Below are 25,344 nucleotides of genomic sequence, written 5' to 3' on the forward strand. Positions count from 1 at the left end.
AAGACATGCTTTACTCGACGTACCAAAACCAAAACGATAGAGATGCCAAAGTTTATTCAAAGGCGACACACATTTTTTACAAAACATATCTGGATATGTATTTAACATGGCTGCTCAAATGGGCAAGTAAATAAAATGTAGCACAATGTTTTCTTTTTTCCCACCCACAAAAGCCCAGGAAGCTGAGGAGGCCCAGCAGGCATTATTAGTGGTAAAGCTTATGGACAGAATTCCAATAGCACATTTCCACAGATAGATTATTAACACTGACAGGTCAGTGTGGACTATTATGATGAAACTGCACCTGGTGCCAGTTTATCCTGTTTCATGTTTTATACTATTGATACTTCTGCAAATATTCAAAGACTAGTAACCTGATCAGAATAAAATATTAATATCAATATTGGTCTTTAATACTCAGAATTAAATTAAAATGTCAGGCTGTCAGCTCAGCCAGAGAAAAAACACTCCACACTTTACTGAAATGGCCCAAAGGTGCCAACTTTGTTTTGGTGATAATGCACAGGAAGGTGAGAGGCTGTTTAATGTGGATCAATAATTAAGTATTATTTAAGCATCTGATGAAAACAGATGGAGAGAGGGAGCAACACACCAAGCACTGATCGTTTCCTGGAAACATTCCTGGAAATGTTTCCTCTTTTTAATATGGATCAATAACATCCTCACACAAAATCAGTGTGTGTGTGTGTGTGTGTGTGTGTGTGTGTGTGTATTTCATCACTGCGGTAACAGTTGCACTGGCCCTCAAATTCTGACCACTTCCTGGAGAGAGAGAGAGAGAGGGGGAAAAAAATCGCTTGACCAGAGGGACACTTGTCCAAAATCAGCAGTAGCATGAGCCAGATCATTACACTACACTACACACACAGCTACAGTCTAACTGCCTAGCTGCTGTCTTCTGCCAAAAAGACACTTCTCAGCCATTTAAGTATTTATGAACTAACCAGAGGCCTATATTATTTTTTCATTTTAAACCCACCTATACAGTCAGTCTGCATTAGTGCAGAAATTATTATTGTTTTTATAATCAAATTTTGATAATCATCTTTGCATTTAAACGAAACCAGCAAAAATTTAAAACATGCTCTTGTTCGAGTTTCTCAAATGTGAGGATTCTCAGACTTTCTCTGTTTTATTTCATTGTAAATTGAATATTTTTTAATATTTAGACTTTGATAATGATGTTGGTCGGACAGAACAAGAACCTGAAGATGTAATGTTTGGTTATGAAAACTGTTTCTTCACTTTGCTGATGTTTTAAAGAGAGTGTGATTATCACAGAAGACTAATTAAGCTATATATAAGCTATATATATGCACACAGTAAATAAGCATGCTGTGGTATTTTTTTTTTCTTCTTCCAAATTAATATTTTTTGTTTTCTTTTCTTTTATTTTATCTTATTTTAGCCTATTCCAATATTTAGCTAGCTTGTCTGGAGGCAGAGCTATAAACCCATTTAATCTCAATTTACCCAATTTATTTTTCCCAAAGAAAATGTGGATAAAATAATAAATGGTTACGAAAAAAGAAAAAAAAACATTAAAATGAAACTCTAATAAATACATAAGTACTTTTACATCTTTTGACAAACAAATGAGAATAATGAAAGCTTCTCTAAGTTTTAAAGGCCAAGTGATGATCACAAAAAGGAAGAAGTCAGTTTAATCACCTTATGATTTATTTACGTCAACATTACTGGAGCCTGTGGACGCGCAGCACAGTGAGGATAAAGAGAGGAAGACAAAAAAAAACTGTGAGAGAAAAGCATCAAACCACTGCTCCTTTTCATGCACCAGCAGAGGAGAAAGAAACAGCTAAGTCAGGGTGTGTGTTGCCTTATATCTGTGTTGTCCCCGCCTCACATGTGACAGCTTGCAGCCGTGATGGGACCCCATGGGAGCGGGGAGCGGATTCACTAACCTGCCGGTGTCTGAGACCGACGCGCGCCTCCAATCTGGTGGTCACATGGGGTGGGAGGGAGGGGGGGGGGGGGGGGGGGGGGTGCGGGGGTGTCGATGATGATGAGGGGGGGGTTAGTTAGATTATTAGGGGCTGTCGAGGCCGTCGCACGGGGCAAACTGTTGTGCGGGATGGAGCTGAAAGTGCACACAATGGTATTTCACGCGTGTTAAGGTGGAAAGTGCGCACAATGGTTGTGTGAAGTTTTGCGTCACGCTGCTCAGACTATTGTATGTAATTACCAGGGACTATTAGGGCGTTATTATGCGCTAAATGATGACTGTTAGTTTGTTTTATTACATTTCCCATAGTCTTTATCCTCAAATTTGAACCTAACACAAAAACATCTTGTCACGGTGGCCACATTGTGTCTGTTCCTGAGACTTTAAAGTTGAGATTTTTGACTGAAGTTGAACAAATATAAAGGAAAATGCGTGACAACTAAAAATAAAAATGCCAGACTGAAACGGTCATGATGGTCAGCAATAATAATAATAATAACAATAACAGGCATTTTTTCAGGCTATTTTAACCATAAGATCACCACCAGCCATCAACAGACTAATAATAATAACGATAATAATAACACTAATATTAATAATAATAATAATAAAACAATTGTATATTTTTTATATCAATTTTCATTTAGTCCGTTTTCTTAATGAATTTCTCAATCAAAAACATCAAAACATTTCCAGCTGCAAACAATATTAAATCAGATAATCCGACATAGTAATAAAAACGAAGCTAAATTTAAAAATAAAAATTAGTCATGAGGTTCAAATCTAAAAGGCTGAGGAAAAATCTGTGTGAAGGTACGGATCTGTGGAGGTGGGAGAGGAATCCAGTCAAAGAAAAGGAGTCGGGGAGAAAAACGCCGAGCCGCTCCACATAATAACCCCATTATAAGCCTCATCAATGATGTAATGAAAGCAAACAGTGTGAAAATTGCCTGTAAACAGTTGGATCTGAGTCTCCTGATGAATTCAGTGTCTCTTTTATCAAAGTGAGGATGAGCCAGAGAGGAGAGGGTGGGAGGGAGGGTGGGAGGTGGGAGGCAGAGTGGGCGTGTGGGGAGGTCCACTTCCAGCTCTGCTCAGCCAATGAAGGCTTGTCACAGGGGACTCACGTGGACGAGGCGCTCTTAAAACCTAGCTCCTGACTTTTCCTCAAGTTCAATTTTTTGGGATTCCCTCCCACCCCACCGCATCTCGTCCTCTTTCTTGCCAGTTGTGACTATTTAACCCAGTTTACCTCTCCCTTTTTTCGCTTCTGCAGCGCGCATCGAATCGTCCCGCGTCTTCCGCCTCTTCCTCTTTTGCTGCTTTCTTTTCCTGCTGCAGCTCTCGGACTCTTCTCTCTCTCTCTCTCTCTCTCCCCCCGCTTCCTGTTTTTGTGAGGTTTTGTTGTTCTGCTGAGAAGAATGCGAGCAGTTTTCCTCTGACGCATGTGCGACCACATGACGAGCTGCCCTGAACCTTTTCCTCCGGTCCCCTCTCCGGTCCGACGCGCCTGTACCTGTCCATGGTGCTGAAACGCATTTCCCCGAAGAAAGCGGCTCGTTGTTGCTCCAAAATAGAAAGAAACAGTCAGTACTTCTGTGTCTTTGCGGGCTCTGCAGGTGAGATCATTTCGGCAGCAGCTGGCTCATCGTCCCGGCGAGGTTTGTGAACTCAAAGCAGGAGGAGTTGATCCTGAAGGAAGCAGAAAGAATCGATTGTGACTCCATCGATTTCAGGAGGACTCATCTTTTCAGACTTGACAAACACCAGAGAACCGGATGCATGGACGATTGTTGTAACGCAACTTAGACTGGAGATATTTTCTCTGTGAAGAACCAGTTGGGAAACAGGAGACAGTGGATGCATTTATTTTATTTATAGCGTATCCCAAAACATTTTTGTTGGTTTCGGGGAGGGGGGGTTCTTTCTCCTCTGCTGGATCAACTGAGACTTAAACACCCCCCTCCTCCCTAAAATAAAACTTGTCCTGAATACCAAATGGTAGTTTGAGGAGGCCGCGATCAAGACAATGGAGGCGTCCGCCAACGGGTCCAGTTTTGGCATCGACTCGCTGCTGTCCCACAGGCCGGGAAGTCCGGTGTCCAAAGGGGACAGCCTGGTGGGGGAGTGCCGCTCGCCTCTGGAGTTCAGCCCGAGATCAGACGTGGAGAGCGGCTGCTCGTCGCCTCCGTCACCGAGGAGGGAGTGCGTGGAGGAGGTGGCCCAGAGGCAAGGTCACGGCGTCGGCCTGCCGCCGCACCTCCAGCACGCACAGATATCGGCGGGGTCGCAGCAGAGGACCGTGACCTCGTCGTTCCTCATCAGAGATATTCTGGCGGACTGTAAGCCTCTGGCCGCCTGTGCGCCCTACTCCAGCAATGGACAGCCGACTCAGGAGGCGGGGAGGCTGGCCTCGAAGATAGCGGACGACTTTATGGAGAAAATCCACAGCAACTCGTCGTCAGACAGTGAATATAAAGGTAAGGATGGAGACCTGTGTGTCTGTAGATACAGTGAAGGAACTGCTCAGCCTTGGGGATGAGATTGGAGGTGACACTGATTTGGACTCTTGGTTTCATACTGGACTTCTGGCTCACGTAGAAACAGACTAATTCTGTAGAATTATATGTTAGTTGTATGTGGCGATGTTGAGCGACTTTTTCCTGTTTACAAGTGACTTTTTGAGACCTACATTTTTGTATGTGTTCAGCCGCTGAGGACTGGTTTTGTTGCAACTTTCGCTGTCTTGAAAACATATTTTTAATTTGGACGAACCTCATGAGGCTAAATAACGATTATTTAATAAAATCAAATCAAATAACATAACATAAATTAAAGAATAAAATAGAATATATAACACGCCTTCCAGAGTATAATTTGAGAATAAAAATAAAAATAATAATAATATAATAAATAAAAAATAAAATAAAATATATGCAACGCTGTCTAAAGTATATTTCGAATATAAAATAAAATAAAATGAAAGCAATGTTGTCCAAAATATAATATAAATATAAATATGAATATAAATATGAATACTGTCCGAAGTATAATATGAGAATTTTGCTTGTTGGGTAATAATGAAAAAAAAAAAACAAAGAAAAAGACATAATTAAAATAGGTATTTTTTGGAATGTGTTTTGGGCTTTTCAAATTATTTTCTACTAAAATAATGTAAAAATAACATTTGGCAAGTCAGCTTTTTGAATTTGGGAAACACTGATCTTGACTGATCTTTTGAAATAAATTGATAGTAGCTACATTTCACTAGTGGCAGGCCGGAAGCCACCAATGAGCAAAAATCGACCCGACCCGCTGCTGCTGCATCGCGGTGGTGAAACCAGGACGTTTAGCTGCAGAGTAAGGAGCTACTGAGTTTATTGAAGTTATTACAGCTATAACATTTGAAAACCAACGACTGGCTGCGTGCAGAACATCCAGGAAGCATCTGTTGATGTTAGGGAGGCAAGAAGGAGAGAGATGACAGGGTCGCCTCCAGATAAATACCATCAAGGGCCTCTCTGTTTCCAATCATGTCAGCCATAACACACATGTCGCCTCCACTGACAGTTTAATGAAGCAGCCTGGAAAGAAGACACCACTGCAGCCTACAATGGAAAATATTCTACTAAAAATCACATTTGATACAAGCTGAAAATTATGATTCTTATTATGAATTATTATTATTATTATAGTCCTATCATAATCTTCTCTGATAGGCTCTAACAATTGCCTCCTTTAGTTCCCTGTCCTCCTGTAACTTATCGATTCGGCCTCACGTCATCAATGCTCAACAAACTCCGTGTGTGCACGTGCGTGCGTGCGTGCGCCCGCGCGCCCCCGCGTGTCACAGCGTGGATGGAGATGCTCATCCACGCGCGGAGTGACTGACGGAGCCGCGGGGCCCACAGAGCGCCTGCACGGTGGCTTTGATTTCCACGAAGCCGCCTCCTATAATATTTCAGGGATTTGATGCAATTTGTCCCCGGCGCTAATCAGATTTGTAACCGCGCAAGGCCGCCCGGCTCTTGATTCCCACTCATTTCCACGGTCCTGTGAAGTTCCTCCGGTCGCGGTTGAAAGGCTCGTCCTTCCCTTGTGGCTCAATTAGGCGGATTATTGTGCTTCTTGAGACGACTCAACTATTCAACTACCAGGACCCCCCCCCTCCCCTTTTTCTTTTCTTTTCTTTTTCTTTTTTTTTTTCTCGAGAATTGAAGGAGTGTATATCAATGCTCGCCCTGACATGACAACAGGCAGAAAAAGAACAAAGGCTGCGGGTCTACTGACGGGAGAAATATCAGATTGGAAGTGAGAATATTGGAAGAGCTTTTCATATCAATTTAAGACCAAATCAAACAGCTCCACGTCGCCTATAGGCGCTGAGTCTGGCGCCGTGATTCGCACCCTGCACTCTCTCCCTCTCATGTGCAGCCACTGTTAGAAAGACGTGCAGATAAAATTAAAAAAACAAACAAGAAAAAAAAAGAAAAGAAAAAAAAAAAAACTCAGACATTTTTTTTAACATTTTAACAATAAATGTTCGAAGCGTTTTTGTCACTTCCTTTGTGAAGCAAACTGTGCATTGGAACCACTGGAAACATGTTCAAACCAGTGATTTTTAAATAAATTTAAAAAGTTTTTTAAAAAGTGGTTTCCTCCTCTTTTTAAAATTACATTTAAAAACTAAATTAAGCTCTCCAAAGCCAAACACATCTTTTCAGATGGCGAGCAAGTATTTTTATTGTTATTATTAGCTGAAATTTTTCAGCCACTTAACCCTTTTTATTGGCTAGCACCTCTCACATGGGACGTGCTGCTCAGAGTTTCCCGTTTAAAAAAAATAAAAATACACGCAATGAAGTTATTAAAATTCAGTCTTGCCTTGATCCAACCAGAGTTCACTTCATATTTTAGGACTTTCTCCTGAGTTAAACCCTTGATTAAAGTAAGCAGCTTCACCCTGGTGAGAATCTGCTGGGCCATAACATTTTCCGTTTTTAATCCATTTTTAATGTCGTTGACACTGATAGTTGTCTGCTTCAGAGCTGCCGGCTGCTGCAGCACAGATTTATTTCCGCAGCCGCTGCACGTCCACACAAAGATGGGTGTACTGTGAGAGAGGCCTCGGCTCTGCTCTAACTCCTTCTCTCCTTTTTTTGTCTCTTCTCATCGGCGCTGCTTCTGTCCTCCAGTGAAAGAGGAGGGGGACAGGGAGATCTCCAGCAGCAGAGACAGTCCTCAGGTCCGGCTCAAGAAGCCCAGGAAGGCCCGGACGGCCTTCACAGACCACCAGCTGGCCCAGCTGGAGCGCAGCTTCGAGCGGCAGAAGTACCTGAGCGTCCAGGACCGCATGGAGCTGGCGGCCTCCCTCAACCTCACCGACACGCAGGTCAAGACCTGGTACCAGAACCGGAGGTAAGGACACTGCTCCTGTTTCTTGGGAGGGGGGGGGGGGCAGGAGGAGGGTAGGGGGGGTAATCTGGTTTCTCACGGCTGACTCATGACTGGATGGATCCAGGGACGCCATGTTTTCCTTCCACCATCACCCTAAAGGTGGCATGAGTTCATTTAACCTGAGTCACTGCCAACAGGACGGCAACTAAGCATCCTATTAATTATTGATTAATCTGCCGTTTGTTCTCGATTAATTGATTAATCGTTCGGGCTATAAAATGTCAGAAAATAGAGCAAAGCAGTCCATTTAAACATCATACGAGACAGTGGCATTTTCATTTTGAAGTTTGTTTGATTCCTTTTCAGTCAGTTGATGAATGGGCTGACTGGTTTGTACAGCTCCAGCTGTGACTTTAAAATGACATAGGCCTCCGTCAAGTACATTTACAGGAGCAGGTATTGATTTACAACTGATTAAATGATTTGATACCTTCCCTAAGAGAAACTGTCATTGCCAACGCCTCCAGGGTGACTTTTATTTTATTTCTTTTTTGGCAACCTTGATTTAGTTTCGATTTGATCTTTCTATTGAAAGACGATGAAATCGTTCAGTGACGTTTTCCCTGAATCAACACAAATCCCATTTGTTGGTGAGTTTTGATGCTGCTCAGTGCTGCAGACCTCATTTCTTCCGTTTTCAGCATCTCCACGCATGAGATAACTTTTTTAGAAGGTTTGCAGTGATATACAATGAACCTGCAAATAGTTTGCAAACCGAGGTGTCAACTTTTTGTAAATAAATAAAACTCTGAACATGCACCAGCTTATAAAAGAAACGTCTTCGTCAATGTAAAAACATGTTTTCTGCAGTTTTCGCTTGAATTACCTTCCGCATTTATTTGTCCACAGCTTTGACTCTCAGGCAGCTAAATGACATAAATAAATATAAAAACACAACACTTTGGAGTATGAATAATGCATCGTTGCATGTGTGCATATCAATAATTCAAACAAACCACTATATCTACTCAATTATCTTTATTATGAATTATTCACCTGTGTGGAGTGCAAACTAGCAATCTAACAGACATCCTTGGGTGTGAATACAAGTGGCAGGTTGGAGATTTTGGTGATTTAAAAAGAAAAAAAGGAAACAGATGTAGGCTACTCTGACTTCTAATTGGACCCCAGGTAAACAGATGGGAGTTGTTTTGGTGTGTCAGATTCAAACACACCACATTTAGAAATTGGCTTATAGTTTTGCTAACGGCTAAAACTTGGTCTTTCATCTCCTCCAGGACAAAGTGGAAGAGACAGACGGCGGTGGGACTCGAGCTGTTGGCGGAAGCTGGAAACTATTCTGCCCTGCAGAGGATGTTCCCGTCCCCGTACTTCTACCCGCAGAGCCTGGTGTCAAACCTGGACCCCGGAGCCGCCCTCTACCTGTACAGAGGCCCCTCGGCGCCCCCGCCGGCCCTGCAGAGACCACTGGTCCCGCGGATCCTGCTGCACGGCCTGCAGGGGGGCAGCGAGCCGCCGCCTCCGCCGCCTCCTCTTCCCCCCATGTCCGGCGTGCTTCCCCGGCCGGCTCAGCAGCGGTGAGCCGGCCCCTTCAGCGCCGACCTTGGCAGCTTGGGACTCATTAGGAGAAATGAGACAAAGACGGAAAAAGATGAAAACGTGACGAACAAGAGAAACAAAAATTAAAAAAAGAAACTTCTCAGCCTTGATACGGTAGAAAAACCGATTTAGGCTGAAGCCTGTGGACGGAGCTTTGTGACTGAGACTCAAACTGTCTGAGTGGAAGGATCTTTTCTCTTTTTTGGGGGGGGGGGGACATGAGCTTTATTTATAACTTATTTATTTTTCAACATGAATCAAAGTATTTAAGTTATGTATTTATTTGATCCCAGCTTCAGTATTTTCAGTTTTTCCCAACAACAGATACAATTGTTGATTACACCTCCTACTGACTTATTATTATTATTATTATTATTATTATTATTATTATTATTATTATTATTATTATAGGTCATTGTGGACGTTCCTGGATAGTGGCGAAGGCGGAAACCAATATTCTTCCATGTAATTTGAATATAATGTAGTCTGGGGATCCAAAGGAACAATTAGTTAATTTTCTTTTTTTATTATTATTATTATTATTTTCTTTGTACAATGACATTGATTTTTCTTTACACGTGAAGAACAAGCTGATCAGCAGTCATAAACCTGTAAATAAGAATATTTTGCATTTTATTCGAAAGAGACTGATTTTAAAGAAACTTTTTGGTTTGTTTGATCTATTAGTGCGTCTTTTTCAGACCACGGTGATCCAGTTTAACATAATAGGCTAGATTAGCCATCAGATAAATAAATCAATAAAAAAAAGAAAAAACATATTGTCTGAGAAAGGATGGACTACCTGCCTGGACCCACGGGCGGGCACAAACACGAGAGCTACGGAAAGAAATAAATCTATATAAAGTCTTTTTCTTGTTCTTAGTTGAAGTTTTAGCGAAGTAAAAATGTCGAGTAATTTATAAAAAAGCAGTTTTATCCCCGCAGAGGGGTGATCGGGGGGAGGCAGTCACCTCAGTGATGTTTCTTTTTTTTTTTTTTTTCGATAAACAAACCGATTGGACTCGGTTCCACGCCCAGGTGTCACTGCCTGTCGATTTGCTATAGATGTATTTGAACAGACGTTGTGCATTACTTATGTTATTTCATATGACGCCGTGATAACCCTTACCTGTTATACTCTCCTTTGGTGAAAATGTATATTGCAGATATCAAACTTGTGGAGTGGTTCTTGTATATTTCCTGGATCGTTTTTAATTTTAATTTTTTAATTTAATTTTTTTTCTTTCCTCTAGCTTCCCCCAAACTCTCTCCCCATTTCGTGAAGTTCATTTTTTTTGGTGAAATTCACAGCAAAAGTTGGACAGAAAAAGGGGGGATTTGATGTAAAAGAGAATTACTTTTATAAATGTGGAAATAAAAGTCTTTCATTTAATGGCGTGGCTGCGTGGGTTATGTCAGGTGGAATCAACACGTGGGGTGGGGTTATTCCGTACAATGGATTTCACCACCTCAAACCTGCAGGAGGTGGACGGAGCAGCAGCACCACCACAGTCTCTAATGAAGGCGACGCGACAGCTGTGAGGCCGGTGATGCTTCACTTTGTTGAGATTTGTTGATTCATAGTTGGAAGCTGCAGTTTGTGGCTGTGTTGCGCTACAGGTTTGCTTTATTGTGTTGTTTTGTCCACCCGTTGTGGGTAATGCGTGTTTTTTAACAGATAATTTAACTAATTTCGAACAACAACAAATACGCATCAGGCCTGTCACTCTTGTAACGTGACTCGCAAAAAGCAAAAATAACTTGGCGCAAAATGTAGAAGATTTCATGGTCTGGCACCAAAATAAAAGTCTGTATCTCCAAAATAAAAGTCTGTATCTCATCAAACCAAACGAAAAAACGACCTTTTTTATTAAATATAGAAACAAATTTAGTTATAAAGGCCTGATGTTTTTGAGGCAGAGAGCTCGACTGCCCACTGTTTTAAACCATCAGAGTTTTTCTTACAAAGTGATATGAACACATGTCAGTGTCAATGAGCAAAGGTTGGGGAGATGGGTGGTGCAGCTTTAATTAAACAACTCCACTTTTCTGGAAGCAGCTCGAAAATAAACACTATTTTAAGGAGTCGCGGGTTTCTATTAGAGGAAAACGTGTTTGAATGAATTTGAACATGTCTGTCACACGATTTTCCCTCCTCTGTTTGGTTTAGTGTGGTTGATTTAATTTGTTTAATGCTGAGATGAGGGCGTGATAAAAAAAAAAGTTAATAAAAGTGTCACATTGGAGCAAGAGCTTTAACATCCGTTTTCTTAACCTTTTCAGAAGAAGAGCGGAGATTTGGAGAAAGATTTTTTACAACTAACTTCAATTTGGACAAATGTTAATGTTACTCTGTGTTAATTGCAAAAATATTGACCTTATTCGGTTCCATCTCTGTGTTGTATGTTTTATTTTTAGGGTAGGCTATAAATTTACGAACAGTTTTATATGCAGGGAAAAGTTGAGCTAGAAATTGATAGCAAAGCGCGCGCACATCACGTAGTACACGCACGCCCCCCGCCCCCTCTATCTTTCACACACACACACACACACACACACACACACACACATACAAACACACACACACACACACGTTCAAAAGTGCAATCAAAGATCAATTCCAGCTAATGTCTTTAGAGAAGGGCCAACAAGGCAGAGGGATGTTCTGTCCAAAATGGACCCTCTGTCCTGTTCACCCCCCCCCCCCCCCCCCCCCACCCCCCCCACCCCCCCACCCCCCCCACCCCCCTCCACCATTCCCACTTTCCTAAATTAACAGCCGCAACTCCAATTCGTTTTCCATAAACAATGCAGGAGATGAAATATTAATGTTATGTGCGCAATTGTTTAAGTGCCCTAAATGATCCCATTTGGAAATTGATTGTTTCCATCCTTCTTTTCCTTGAGGGCGCTGGATGTGCGCTCCTCTGCCAAACGGCTCCAACAGCTGGTGACCGGGCTGGAGCTGACTGTAGACCGGGGATCAGCGTGGGGACAGCTGGTCAGCGGCTCCACCGTCACCACCCCTCCCTCCTCCATACAAATTTCACCCAACCACCCAAGCACCAGCAGCACTCCACCCCCCCCCCCACCCCCGCAGGTCTGTGTGGACTCAAAGTTATCCGGCCGTGGCGCGTTGGGGGTTAAAGGAGTTCAGGCTGACGGACAAGACTTGGCGTGTAGGATGTTAACGATTAGACAAAAGACTTTAATAGGTTTTAATTGAAAGTCGATAATGGGTTTGATAGCCAGCTCCCCCTGCTGTCATCCACGCATGGCACCTGTTATCTGGGGCCTCCACTTAGTGGCTGACCACGCCGTGAAATATCAGACTGACGGCCTGGTAACTGCCGCATTTATGATGCGGAAAATTGCATTAAAAATACAGTGGGCCGAGCCGCCGGGTTCTGACGACGGCGAAAGTGAAAAGGAGAAAAGGGAAGCGAAAAAATCAAACATCTCCCAACTTGCCAAAAGGTCATTATAGTCCCATCATGAGGATCCGTGACCGATCCAGATAACGACGACCCTTTTTATAAAAAGGGGGTTATTCTTGCAAAGTGCACAGCTGATTATATAAGGAAAAGCCCCCGTGTGTCTTGTTGGATGGCTCGGAGATTTTTTTTTCACTTTTCTTTGCATGTGAAAGGCTGGTGGTAAATCCCCCGGCTCTTTCCGTGGATTGTCCCCGGCTCAGGGTTAATGAAGTGCGGATGGAGTCTCGTTGAGCTCCCGACAGACAAAAAAAAAAAAAAAAAAAAGGCTTAGACCCAGAGGATCAGTGACTCTGCTTAATCCCATGGACTCCTAATAATAATAATAATTCAAACGAAAAAACTAAACAAAAAAACAACCTTTTGATGAAATTAAGAGTGAATCAAAGCGTAATTTGCATTGTGCTCGTGGCGTGGGAGCTTTTATATTTCCTTTCATTCCTTTCAGTGGACCAATGGAGCAAATCTGCGGCTTGCATTAGGATTGTTGCGATACACTGCCAGCGTTTTGTTGAAAAAAAATCCGCGGGGAGGATGAAAAATAGATCAATTAAAATGTTCAAGAAAGGCATGGCCTATTTTGCCGTTTCCCCCTTCACAATAGCCATAAACGAAAAGAACTAATTTTACAGTTTCGTGCGCACAAGCGAAACGTGGCTTTACATGGGCTATTATACGTGCAGTTAGTCAGAGAGGAAATTACATCCATTTATTCCCACACGTGTATAGCTGCTATATCCTACATACTACATGTATGTGGGGCATTTTGGAGTAACCTTTGAAGCCATAACAGCACACAGACGCGTTTCAAAATAGAGCAAAGGCACTTTATTACACACAGACCCTCATGTGTAATACTCCAAACAAAGTGTTTGACAGTTAAGATTTTTTTTTTCTCTAACATCCATACACAAAGGCTTGTTTTTTCTCCCTCTCTCTCTCAGCAGGACAATAAAAGTTTGAAAAATTAAACATGGGAAATGATTTTTTTTTTTTTAAAGAGAAAGAGAAATGAGAAAGGCCTGTATGTACGTGTTTCTTTTGGAAATATGGTGGTCTGTTTTAAATAGGATCAGGCTGCTTCAGTCTATAAGGTAAAAATGCAAATATAGGCTACAGTTGGATGCACTGATGTTCAGTTTGTCTGCTGTGTTTAGAGCAGCAGGGGAAAGTAGGATAAATCATATAAGACTATACTGACCCTGACAAAGTCATAATTTTCCCAAGTACATTTTATTTCTCATTCACATTAAAATCTAAAATAAAAATGTCACCTCACTTTATTCTACTAACTTTTTTTTTTTTAATCCAGTAGCTGAAAATGAGGCAAAGGAAAAGAGAGGAGGTTAACGTAAATATGAATCTGACTCAGCAATGAACAAAGACATTTAGAGAGATGAAGTAGGCTACATGATATCAGCAAGTGTAAAGAGGGAGAGTGTGAGAAGTGAAAGGAGAGCAGCAGCCGGGCGGTTAGAGATCCCCTCCTTGCCTGGAGGTACTGGGGGGCCGCAAGGAGGAATGAAAGCCTCACCGAGTGGAGGGGAGATAACCCTACTAATCATTTCCCCAATATGACGGGGGAAGAACTACAAACTTAGGTCAGGGGCGCGGGGATTGACAGCCCAATCTCTGCAAATAATGAAAGCTTTCCTCTCGGATCAGAAGGAGGGTTAGGGAGGGAGACAGAGGAGGAGAGGAGAGCGGGAGAAGGGGGATAGACGCTGGGAAGAAAAGAGGTGGAGCTGCTGCTTCACCACCACACACATAGAGAAACCTCTCATTCTTTCACTTCTCCTGGACTGCAGAGGACGGAGCATATCCAAGCTGACTGACTGAGATTAGCATATATGTGACAGCAGGTAGGCTGACTAACACTGCATTCAGGCAATGGTGACACAATGGGAAGAACGTGTACACATTATTCCAAGATAGTTTCCCCTGTGGCTATCCTTGTAGTTGCTAAAAAGTCATAAAATAGCATCAAAAGGTGTAGCTTCAATGAGATGAATTAAATGTTTTCATGTTAATACTGGTTTGTATTTAGATGTAACTAACAGTGACATGACTTTCACACATTTTGTTAATACTTTTTTTGGTCACATGAGAAATATTGTAGCCACCATAAAATCACACCATCTCTGAACTGATATTCCAACAAGTTGTTCAGCTGAACAGTGACACCTAAACTTAAGCACTTAAATCTTTAAGAAAATGTTGTATGTCTCATATTGAGGAATATAACATATTTTTACTCTTGAAAATTTCTCTTATTAACGATATAAACAAATTTTTAAAGTGAAATATCTAAAATGCCACAGTGTTTTAGTGTCAACATAAATTAGCTGTGAAGGAAGTGTACTTACATAAAATACAGTCTAAAATGAATAAAACTGTTAAGTAGATAAGAAAATATCAAATCAACAAGTCAAGAACAAGACTATGAGCATTTGACCAAGTATCCCATGCTAATGTTTGATATTTGGTCCAAATGGCCACATTTCAGTCTGTGTCCAAAAACTGCATCAGTTCAACACGCAGCCCTGAAAACAACATGGTTCACTTTTAATAGTCAACAAGACAACAGGGAGGCCGCTGTCACCCTGCAATACAACAAACCTGACAAAAGTCTGGAGGGCTGAGCTTCCGCAACCTTGGCAACTGGCAGTGTGAATAGAGATATAGATATACTTTTTAAAAGTGCTATGGAAACACACTGTGGAATAAAGAACATAAAAAAGTACAAGAAGTCATAAATTCACAAACTAATTCTTGATTTCTTCCTGATATGATTATTGTGTCCACTTTTCCCAGGGAGCAGTAAAACCTGTGTAGCTCGCAGCAGGGGGTCGGTGTAAGCCACATTACTATCAGATGACACAGAGATTATTCAATCAATACCTTGTTGTGTTACAGCAGGCTGCACCGCCTGCCACACTGCTCTCTCAGCAGCCACTTCAGCCAGACAACACGGCAGTAAAAAAAAAAAAACAAAACACCCTGAGGCCCTGACCCCCACCAGCTAACCGGCCCTGGAAATACCTCTGGGACCAGACAACAACATGGAGCAATGAGTAAATCTCACACTGATCTGTCCATGACTTCTAGACAAAGACATTCAAGGAAATGGCAAAGCCGGTGTAGGTACCAGATGTGCCCGGCCCACCAGATCTGCTGTTTCCAGGTGATGTCACACATAATGATTGGCTGTATGTCGGAAAGTGTATAGATTCACAGGCTTCCTCGTGGTCTTTGTTTGTTCACTAACTAAGGTAAGCAAAGATGGGGAATTTCTACACAGACTGTTGTGTCAGTGATGTAGATTGGCTACTGAATTTTGCATTTCAGACTTTAAATACTGTCTATCCTGTGAAGAGCTCAGTGAATCTGATACTGCTGTGAATATTTAATTAAATTCAAATAGGATAAAAATGGTTCTATAAGAAACTCTAAATCATATTATATATTATATTGGTCTGAGATTTGAATGCTGGAGGCAGAACTGATGTTTCCTCCATCAGGACAGGGCAGACCACTGATTTGTCACAGTTTTGCAGCATTTTTGCCTTCCTGAATTCCATTTGTAGGTTGTACATGGAATTTGTTGTTGTACTTTTTCTAATAAATAATGGAGCAACCCATGTCCCAGACTGCAGCACTACATTTATGCCCAGCACAGAATTAAATACAGATTTTAAAACGTAAGAATTATGTCTACATTAAACATATCAAACATATAAATGTTTTTTTTTCATTAATAATATATAAATAGACAGTGCAATCAGAAAGTATTTAGACTTCACTTTTTGTGTTGCAAATTGTTTAAATTCACTGTTTCCCTCATTAATCTACACCTAACACCAAAAAATGACAAACAGAAAACAGAATTATAGTTTTTTTTGTAAAAAGGAAAAACTGAAATATCAAATTGAGATAAGTATTCAGACCCTTTACTCAGTGCTTTGCTGAAGCACCTTTGGCAGCGATTACAGCCTCCGGTCTTCTTGGGTGTGACGTGACAAGTCTTCCACACTTGGATTTGAGGATTTTCTGCCATTTTTCTCTGCAGATCCTCTCAAGCTCTGTCAGGTTGGATGGGGACGTCAGTGGACAGACATAATCAGGTCTCCAGAGATGTTCAATTGGTTTCAAGTCAGAGCTCTGACTGGGCCAGTCAAGGACAAAGAGTTGTTCCAAGGCACTCCTGTGTTATCTTGACTGTGGTTAGGGTCATTGTCCTGTTTGCAGGTGAAACTTTGGTCCAGTCTGAGGTCCTGAGTGCTCTGGACCAGGTTTTCATTAAGGAAATCTCTGTACTTTGCTCCATTCAGTTTTCCAGTCTCCCTGTCCCTGCCAGTGAAACCCTCACAACAGGATGCTGCCACCACCATGTTTCCCCACTGGGAGGGTACTGGGCAGGTGATGAGCAGTTCCTGGTTTCCTCCAGACATGAAACTTAGAATTGAGGCCAAACAGTTAAATCCTGGTTTAATCAGACCAGAGAATCTTATTTCTGTCTTGTTTCTTGAGTCGTTTAGATGCTTTTTTGCAAACTCCAAGCAGTCTTCATGTGTCTTTCACTGAAGAGAGGCTTCTGTCTGGTCTGCCATAAAGCCCAGTGATGGTTGTCCTTCTGGAAGTTTCTCCCATCTCCACATCTCTGAAGCTCAGTCAGAATGACCATCAGGTCATGGTTGCTTCTCTTACCAAGGCCCTTCTCACTCGTTTGCTCCGGTTGGTGGCCAGTTGCAGGAAGAGTCCTGGTTGTTCCAACCTTTCTCCATTTAAGCATTATGGAAGCCACTGTGCTGTTGGGAATCTTCAATGCAGCATGTTTTGTAGCCTTCCCATGATGTGGACCTCGACACAATCCTCTGTATGAGTTCTGCAGGTGGTTCCTTCCTCCTCATGTCTTGGTTTTTACTCTGATATGTATTGTCAGCTGTGAGACCTTGTATTGTCAGGTTTGTGCCTTTCTAAATAATGTACAATCAATTGAATTGACCACAGGTGGACTCTAGTCAAGGTGTAGAAACATTTCAAAGATGATCAAGTGAAATGAGAGAAAACTGAGATAAATTTAAAGTCTAATAGCAAAAGTTCTAAATACTGTGTGGTATTTCAGTTTTTCATTTTAAGAAATGAACAAAAGTTTCCTAAATCCAGTTTTTGTTTTATTATTATGGGATGTTGGATGCAGATTGATGATGATAAAAAAGATTGAAATTATTTCAGAATGAGCCTGCAACATCCCACAATGTGAAAAAAAGTGACGGGGTGAACACTTTCTGGATGCACTGTACACGGCCCTGAACAGGGGGAAAGAATTTCATCACACCAGTTGTTAGACCATTTAAAAATACATCTTAATCCCAATATACATCCATGGTCAACAAACTAAAACTGATTCACCAAACTTTGCAGGCACAGCACATTTTTCTTGACACTATACAGTTTTCAATACAGCTGCAATTTACTATTTATAAGTGATCCCTGCATACAACTTATACATGTGGAGGAATGTCCACGATCTAGTCTCATTTGAAAGCGGGCTAAATTAGAAGGAACAGGCAGTTTCTTGGACACCCCTGCGGACCCTGGGGGTCACTGACCAGGGGCCACTGGGGGGTCTCTCACCTCATAAACATAAAGGGAGGAGAGCCCATCAATAAATGATGAGGAGTGGTATACATGTATTTTTAACGGTGCTTCTGTGTGATGTCTGGCAGCTCTCTCACACTCTGTCTCCTGGTGGAGGGCAGAGAGCAGAGCAGGACCACGCATGTTTGAATTAGGCCTTCCTCCCTCCTTCTATGTGCATTGGTGGGGGTAACGAAGAGGAGGTGGCTGAGTTGGGGGGAGGCATGTGTCTTTGTAATAAAAATAAAATAAATATATAGGTTCCTGCTATTGCCAGCAGGGTCATTGCTGTTTGTCAGTTTCCATGTGATTGTAACAAAAGGGAGTGATTTGAGTGGAGTGTGGAAAAACAGGGTTAAAAGGAAAAAAAAGCAACAATCAAATTCATGAAGTGCATTAAGTTGTGAGTAAATGAAGTCATGGACAAGTGCTGCACCTACAGGGGTTCAGCTACTGAAGAGGGGCATCAGGCAAACACTTTGATTATGTAACCAAGACGGAAATATGTTCATGTTAGTGGGGCTGTGTGATATGTATCAATACAAGTCTTTTTGGGAATAAAACAAAGACTTTAGATCAGCAATTAACAATAATTTTCATTATTTAATTATAACTGTCAATTATAATTATTTTTACCATTAATAAATTGACAATTAATTCTATAAAATACCAAAAATAGTCTGCAGAGACCTGGTGACGTGTTCAAATTGTTTGTTTTATCCAACCAAGGGTCCAAAAACAAACCTTTTCAAACGACAGTGGCATTAAAAAAGTAAAGAAGCAGACCTTGACATGTTGACTTGATAAATGACTGAAATGATCGATCTGATTATAGAACCGATCATTTCAGCACTAGAAAAATACAGTAACTTTTTCTTTTTTGAGAGACTCTGTTAATTTGGAATCATTAATTTGGATGACAAAGTTTAATAAAGCAAAGAACAATATTATCATATCATCATGATATGAAGCCAGTGAAAGTCATTATCAGCCAACCACACGTTATCAGTGTATCAGACTGTTGAATTTCTTTTGACAGTTTGGCTCCATTGAGCGTTCAAGTCTCAGCCCTGGATAAATTATGAGAAAGTTGCAGAAACATCAAGGGAGCAACACTGTCGTTTGTGGCAGGAAGGAAGTGACTGATGCTGCTTGTAGCCTACAGGGGAGCGAGCAGGCACACAACAATCAATTCAGTCAGCGATGACAGACACAGCCTGAGCCTGATTTACATGTCAGAGATTTCACCAAATTATTGTCATTATAAACGTAGAGGCAGCATTAGACTATGAATATATCTCTATCAACACACTCTTATGCAAGGCTCTACTGTATTTACACAGCAAACTCATCAGTGTCAGTTTAATGTGCAAACAAATTAACACAATGTCAGTTTTTATCTACGTTCACATCAACATATCAGGTGGTTTTAGGCATCTGAAAACCAAGGGTGTAGGTTTGCATATGGCTGGTAGGGACAGACCAATATTTAAGTGAACTAGTTCACACTATGTTTAGAGTGAAGTCATTAGATAATTTGACGTGCCCTCCCAGAGGCTACAAGATGACCAATTTAGGTGTGCTAGCATTTAATTGGCTGAAAGTGCGGGGACTATCTGGAGGCTCACGTCATATACAAATAGGCTGAGAACCAATAAGTGTGGAGTAAGTTATCAGTGCTGTCAGTCCAGTCCTCAAGCTTGGGCCTGTTGCACAACACACATAACTTCATTGTGTACTTTGTAGATATAATGTCACCAAAAAAGAGACATCAGGAGCTTTTTAATCCCCCACAGTGTCAGTAATAGGTAGTAAACTAAGCAGCCTGCAGCCACAGTGATTTAGAATAAAAACCTGCGAGCTAGCTAACGTTACCAGCCTTTCATCATTCATCAGTGGATCTGCAGCATCTTACTAATGTAACCAGTCAAGGTGGAGCGAGTTTTAAATGTGAAATCAAGGGGAAACACTGGTAGGACTAATCAATATAAACATGTTGATGTTGGATGCAAAAATGCTAAAATATTGTTTTGTTGTTATTTTTTTCTCTCTTTTCCATAAACAAGTAATTGCCTAAAGTTTACTGTCTTTTCATTACTTTTAATTTACTGTGTATAGTTTTTATTTAAATTAAATAAAGATCTTGTGTGTTAATAAACCATTCAGTTGACAGCATTAAAAGGTCCTCTTTGTTTTAGAGGTGTTTGTTCTGTCCCTACCAATGTTGAGACCAAACCTACACCTTTGCTGAAAATAGTCATCTAAGGTGACATCTTTAGATTTCCTGTTTTGTCTGACCAACTTTCTTAAAGCCAAAAATATTCAAATCAGCAGCAGAGAAGCTGCAAATCTTCACATTTGAGAGGATGAAACTAGTTAATAATTGGTATTTTTGCTTACTAAATAACTTAAATTAAACTTAAATCAAATAATCAATTAATTGACTTATGATGTCAGGACTAGGTATGGCCCACGTGCTATTTCACTTGGGTTAATTTGGCAGTTACCTAATTATGCATAAGCACATAAATATCAGATCAGCATGTCCACATGGAGGTACAGACAAGAACAGGATACACTAGTTTGTGTTGGTGTATGTGTGTTTGAGCTTGTTTGCCCACACACAGTATTTATGTGTACCTGTGCTCTTGCAGGGTGTCAGGTGTGTTCGTCTTGGGGCCAGAGATGTTGGAGAATCAATCAAGAGTGGACGGGCTAGGGACTTAAAGGGGGCCAAAAAGCCCCTAATTGGACAAGCGAGACTGGTGGCGGTGAGGCTGACTGTGTGAAAGACAATCTACCTCAGTGACCACTCCTTGACATGCCATTTGCCTCTGAGGACCCCCAGGGCTGGCCGAGCAGCTGCCCGACAGAGCCATAACTCCAGGCCAAGGCGAGGACCTCGGGCTAACAAGCCGATAACGAAAGACTGGTGGAGTGTGAGAGGGAAAGAGCAGAGAGCGGTAAAGCAAAAGTAGGAATAGACCGAGAAGTCAAGAGGAAACACAGATGTGCTAAGACACTTTTCTGCTTGCAGAAACTTTATTCTCTAACACGCACAGAAGCTGGAGATCTCACACTGCCGAGAGGATGGCTTTAATCGCAAAAGAAGCGGTGTGGTTTCCCTGCCTTGCTCCGGATCCTAATACTCATTTCATCATCAGACAAACTGACACCGATATATTTACATGGAGCAGGAACGGCAGAGGAATTTGGAGGCATGTTGTCTGGGAGATCAGAGGGCTGGTTTATAGAATGGAGGCAGCACAAACAAACAGCAGCAAAGGCCCCTGGCTCTGCACGCACACACACACACACACACACACACACACACACACACACACACACACACCGACACCCACACCTATATACACCTGAGTGAAGGAAAACACACTCTCCCAGGTTTGAAGTTTGTCTGGAGTGGCAAGCCGAATAAAGTGTGTGAAGCGTGACGCCAGGTAGGAGAGAAAACCAGCTTCAAACGGTTATCAATACAATTGGCTGTGCCAGGCACAGCAGTTTAACCTCTTTAGCGCGCCGGGTGTCTGCTAACTGGATGTGACGCTTTCTCTGGAAGGCGCCTTCTGTGGTGTCGTCTTCACAAAGACTCACAGGGGCCTGATGGGTACTGAGAGTCCCAGTTTAACTGTGCTGCGCCTCGTCCCTTTGACAGTCCCCAAACTCAACGATAATAACACCCCAAGAAAACACAACAAATTCTCCCACTTGCCAGAAAATAATAATAATAAAAAAAAGGAAAAACACAGGTTGTGATGTGCAGTGGAAATTTGCAAAACAATAAATAGTGATTCAAGTGCTTCTCACAACAGATGTCTCAAGTTAGCCTGTTTATGGGAATCAACTTTTCCTGACTGCTCTCATAACACTTTTTCCTAAGAATATCAACATCCTCTTACACACAGTAAAGGACAAACACCATGAGCCATCCAAAATATTTCTAACATATTTGTAAACATTGACACAAGTACAAAGATAAACAGGCTTCCTATAAAAATCCAGCACATCAAACATTTTTCTACACAGCACTGCAGCCTGATTTATAATCTGCAACTCCATATTGCTTGTTGTTTTTTATATATTATGCAGTTACTTCCAGTGTAATTACTTATCAGCACACGGTTTTAGCAGATTTAAAGGCTGAGATGAAATCATGTCTAATCATATGCCCACCAGTCAAACACAATTATCTAATGGCATTAATGTATGTCATATATCCTGAGGCGTGACGATGAGGAAGCAGGAATAAAATAGCTTCCAGTATTAAAAAAGACAAAAAAGAAAAAAGCCTTTTTGCCAAGATGAAGAGCTGGGAGGAAAAGGGCAGCGACGCAGCCTGCCAAGGATGTGGCGGAGGCATTAGGGATTGCAGCTGGCGTGCAGTCAGGCTGGCTGGGCGCGGCAGCAGCCCCTGCACCCCTTGATCCTGCGCAGAGGCAGGTCTCAGCAGACCCACGGGTGCCAAGACACCGCCATCCAAACCTGGAACCATCAGGCTCCACATGGACACGAAAACAGAAGAAGGAAAAAAAAAAAACATACAGGGAGCACATGCATCTGCAGTATGTATATGCATGCAGGCACACAAACATGTCCTCCTCGCTTTGAGCACAGTCGCACACACTCCCACACAAACACAAACACACACACACACACACACACACACACACACACACACACACACACACCTCTGACAGGCTGTACACAGATGTTCCCGTGATAACAATGACAATGTCAACACACAGTGCTGCCTAACTCACATCCTAAGTCATAACGAACTAGAGGCATTGAGCCTCCATTTCTTCTTCTGGGCTTCTCTCTGACAATTTGTAGACTGCTTCTGGCTCCAGGTTGCATTCTGACCCCCAGGAAGAGAAAGAAGAGAAGAGAGAGAAATGGAAAAGAGGCTCAGAGAATTACAGCGGCTGGGTGTATATGTGGCAAGCTGATCGGGATGGAGAGACGTGTCATTCGGTACCCGAGCTCTCCGTTTTAACGCCACGTCAGAGTGTGACCCCGCAGAGCTGCTGTCCCCTGCAATTAGGCCTGGGAGAGGATTAGCAGGAAGGGGAGGCAGGGGGAGAGGTAAAGAGGGAGATGGCTCGGAGAAATAGAGTAATTGGTACGGCTAACAGAGTATTAAAGAAAGGGGAGGTTGAGTCGTAAGATGCAGCGGAGGGAAAGGTGAGGAGTCAGCGGGGGGTGGGGAAGATAGACTGGCTGATATGAAGACCCAGGCAGAGCTGGTACAGCATGGTGAGGAGGCAGACACACACACAATACACAGGAGTAACTATAGCTCAGCTGCATCATGTTCTGCTGAGGTTTCTATAGAAAACTGACACACACAGTGACATGCAATCATCAGTGTGTGACAGCAGAGGGGCAGACTGGATGTAGCAGAGGGAGAGTCTCTCCCTTTGATGCTCAGTTTCTAAAATGAGATGTTTTAGAAAGAAGAGATGTTTAAAAATAGAATAAAAAGTGACACTTTTAACACAAGCCCTGTGGTTGTCTCTTCATTAAAGCCCCCCCGCCTGTTGATGTATTACTATTACCTCATCAACAGAGGAACCTACAGTGCCATCAAATCAATAATATGGTTATGAATCTTTTTTCTGCCCCCTCAAGTTTCCACTCAAAAATCTTGTTGATGCTTCAGGATTTAGTCTTAAAGCAGTTGACTGATTTAATTCCAGTCAATTCTATATTTCACAGCAATAAAATTAAAGATTGTCTATTTATTTTCCCTGTGCTGAATATGTAAGTAAATTAAAATAAATAATTACCAGTTGAAAGATTTAACACAGCTTAGATGTAGCAGAAGTTTTGTTCATTTACAGTCTTTTAGCAGCAGATGTAAAATAAGCAAGTGTACTGATTTGAATATGTATCAGGTGACATTTTAAATATTTTGAAATGAAAAGGTCATCAAGCCAGTGTCTGAGAAAAGTGAAAATGATCTGACCTTTGCCCAGATTTTGAGCCACGCTCATAAAAATCTGTAGCAACTCTACGCTGAAAGCCCAACTACACAACAAAACAGTGTGTCGCCTTCCTGCTGCTCATCTCCATTAGAGCGAGCCTCCAGCACGATTACCAACAAGGGAGCACTGCGAACCCTTGACGCTGAGAAAAACTGGTCTGACAGCTCTACTAAACAAGACGGGAGAGGATGATGAAGCCAGCGAAGGCTATGAAGAACTACTGTACAGCTCCCAGCTTCTACGCACACACAGTTAAATCAACCGCTGCTTTTTATTTTGGATACTTTTATCACTTTGGATCGCTCACCTGAGCTTCCCTCGAAGCTATTAATTTTAAGCCACAAAGTTTACTGCCAGTGCATCGCCTTACATTTCTGCCTCTGCTAAAAGAGGGGAGGGCAGAGGAGGGGAAAAAAGGCAAAGAGTAACTTATTGTTTTTATATGAGATCTATTCCCCAGGTGTTCTGGTCAATAATGACTTGATATATCAGTGACTGCCTTGCTATTTGCACTGTTTTCGGCGTGTTTTCTCTGACTATGATTGAGCGGAGCTATTTTCACGTGTGGAGAGAGGTGGTTGAGGACCAGCGAGGCTAACGTCTGTTTGATCAAAGTTTATGTGAAATTTCCCGGGGCCGCCGGGGGAGCCGCTGTTTATGAACTGTAATAAAAAGAGTCATTTTGACGGTGTGACCCCGGTGCACAGGCAGGAGGAGGATGAGGGGAGGGGGTTTGGTTATGTCTCTGTTTGCAAGGAGGAGGTGTTCACACAGGCCTTGGAGAAGGAGACGAGAAAGAGGGAAGGGGAAGGAAGGAGAGGCAAAAAATCAGGAAGTTTTCTGGGAGGAGACAAATTATGCACCTGTAGAGGATGTGAGTAAAAGAGAGAGTGATCAAAAAGGACAAAAAGAAAAAAAGGAAGGAGAGAGGGAGTGAAAGTGGGGATTACACCCCCGTGTTGTCTTAGCAGCCAGCCAACAGCTCTTAATGAAACACTTTGGTTCAATTTCTGATTCATCTCGCACAGCGTGATCAGCTTTGTCCCCAACAATCCTCTTATCTGAATTTAATGCATCGTAAATGAGAAGTTAGGATGCACACACAATTTTGCAGACTCTCGAACACGAGGACAAAGACAGAAAATGAATATATGCACCGTTCCCGCTTCGCTCAGATATGTTATGAGAAAATGGCAGTCAATAA

At 42.0% G+C, this 25,344-nt stretch overlaps 2 protein-coding genes across 3 annotated transcripts in view; one reads left to right on the forward strand and one right to left on the reverse strand.

The window, feature by feature from the left end:
- stom (stomatin) overlaps positions 1–25,344 on the reverse strand; it is an 80,146-nt gene that overhangs the window by 40,835 nt on the left and 13,967 nt on the right. The gene's annotated exons all lie outside the window — the stretch shown is intronic.
- barhl1b (BarH-like homeobox 1b) lies at positions 1,704–11,247 on the forward strand. The gene is made up of 3 exons (XM_071465277.1): positions 1,704–4,464; positions 7,180–7,402; positions 8,680–11,247. The coding sequence occupies exons 1-3, from the start codon at positions 4,014–4,016 to the stop codon at positions 8,981–8,983; spliced, it is 978 nt and encodes a 325-aa protein (XP_071321378.1). The 5' UTR covers positions 1,704–4,013; the 3' UTR covers positions 8,984–11,247.

The sequence above is a fragment of the Trachinotus anak genome, unplaced genomic scaffold (assembly GCF_046630095.1).
Source record: "Trachinotus anak isolate AG129_WGS33_773 ecotype Australia unplaced genomic scaffold, CSIRO_AGI_Tana_v1 ptg000028l, whole genome shotgun sequence".
Lineage (NCBI taxonomy): Eukaryota > Metazoa > Chordata > Actinopteri > Carangiformes > Carangidae > Trachinotus > Trachinotus anak.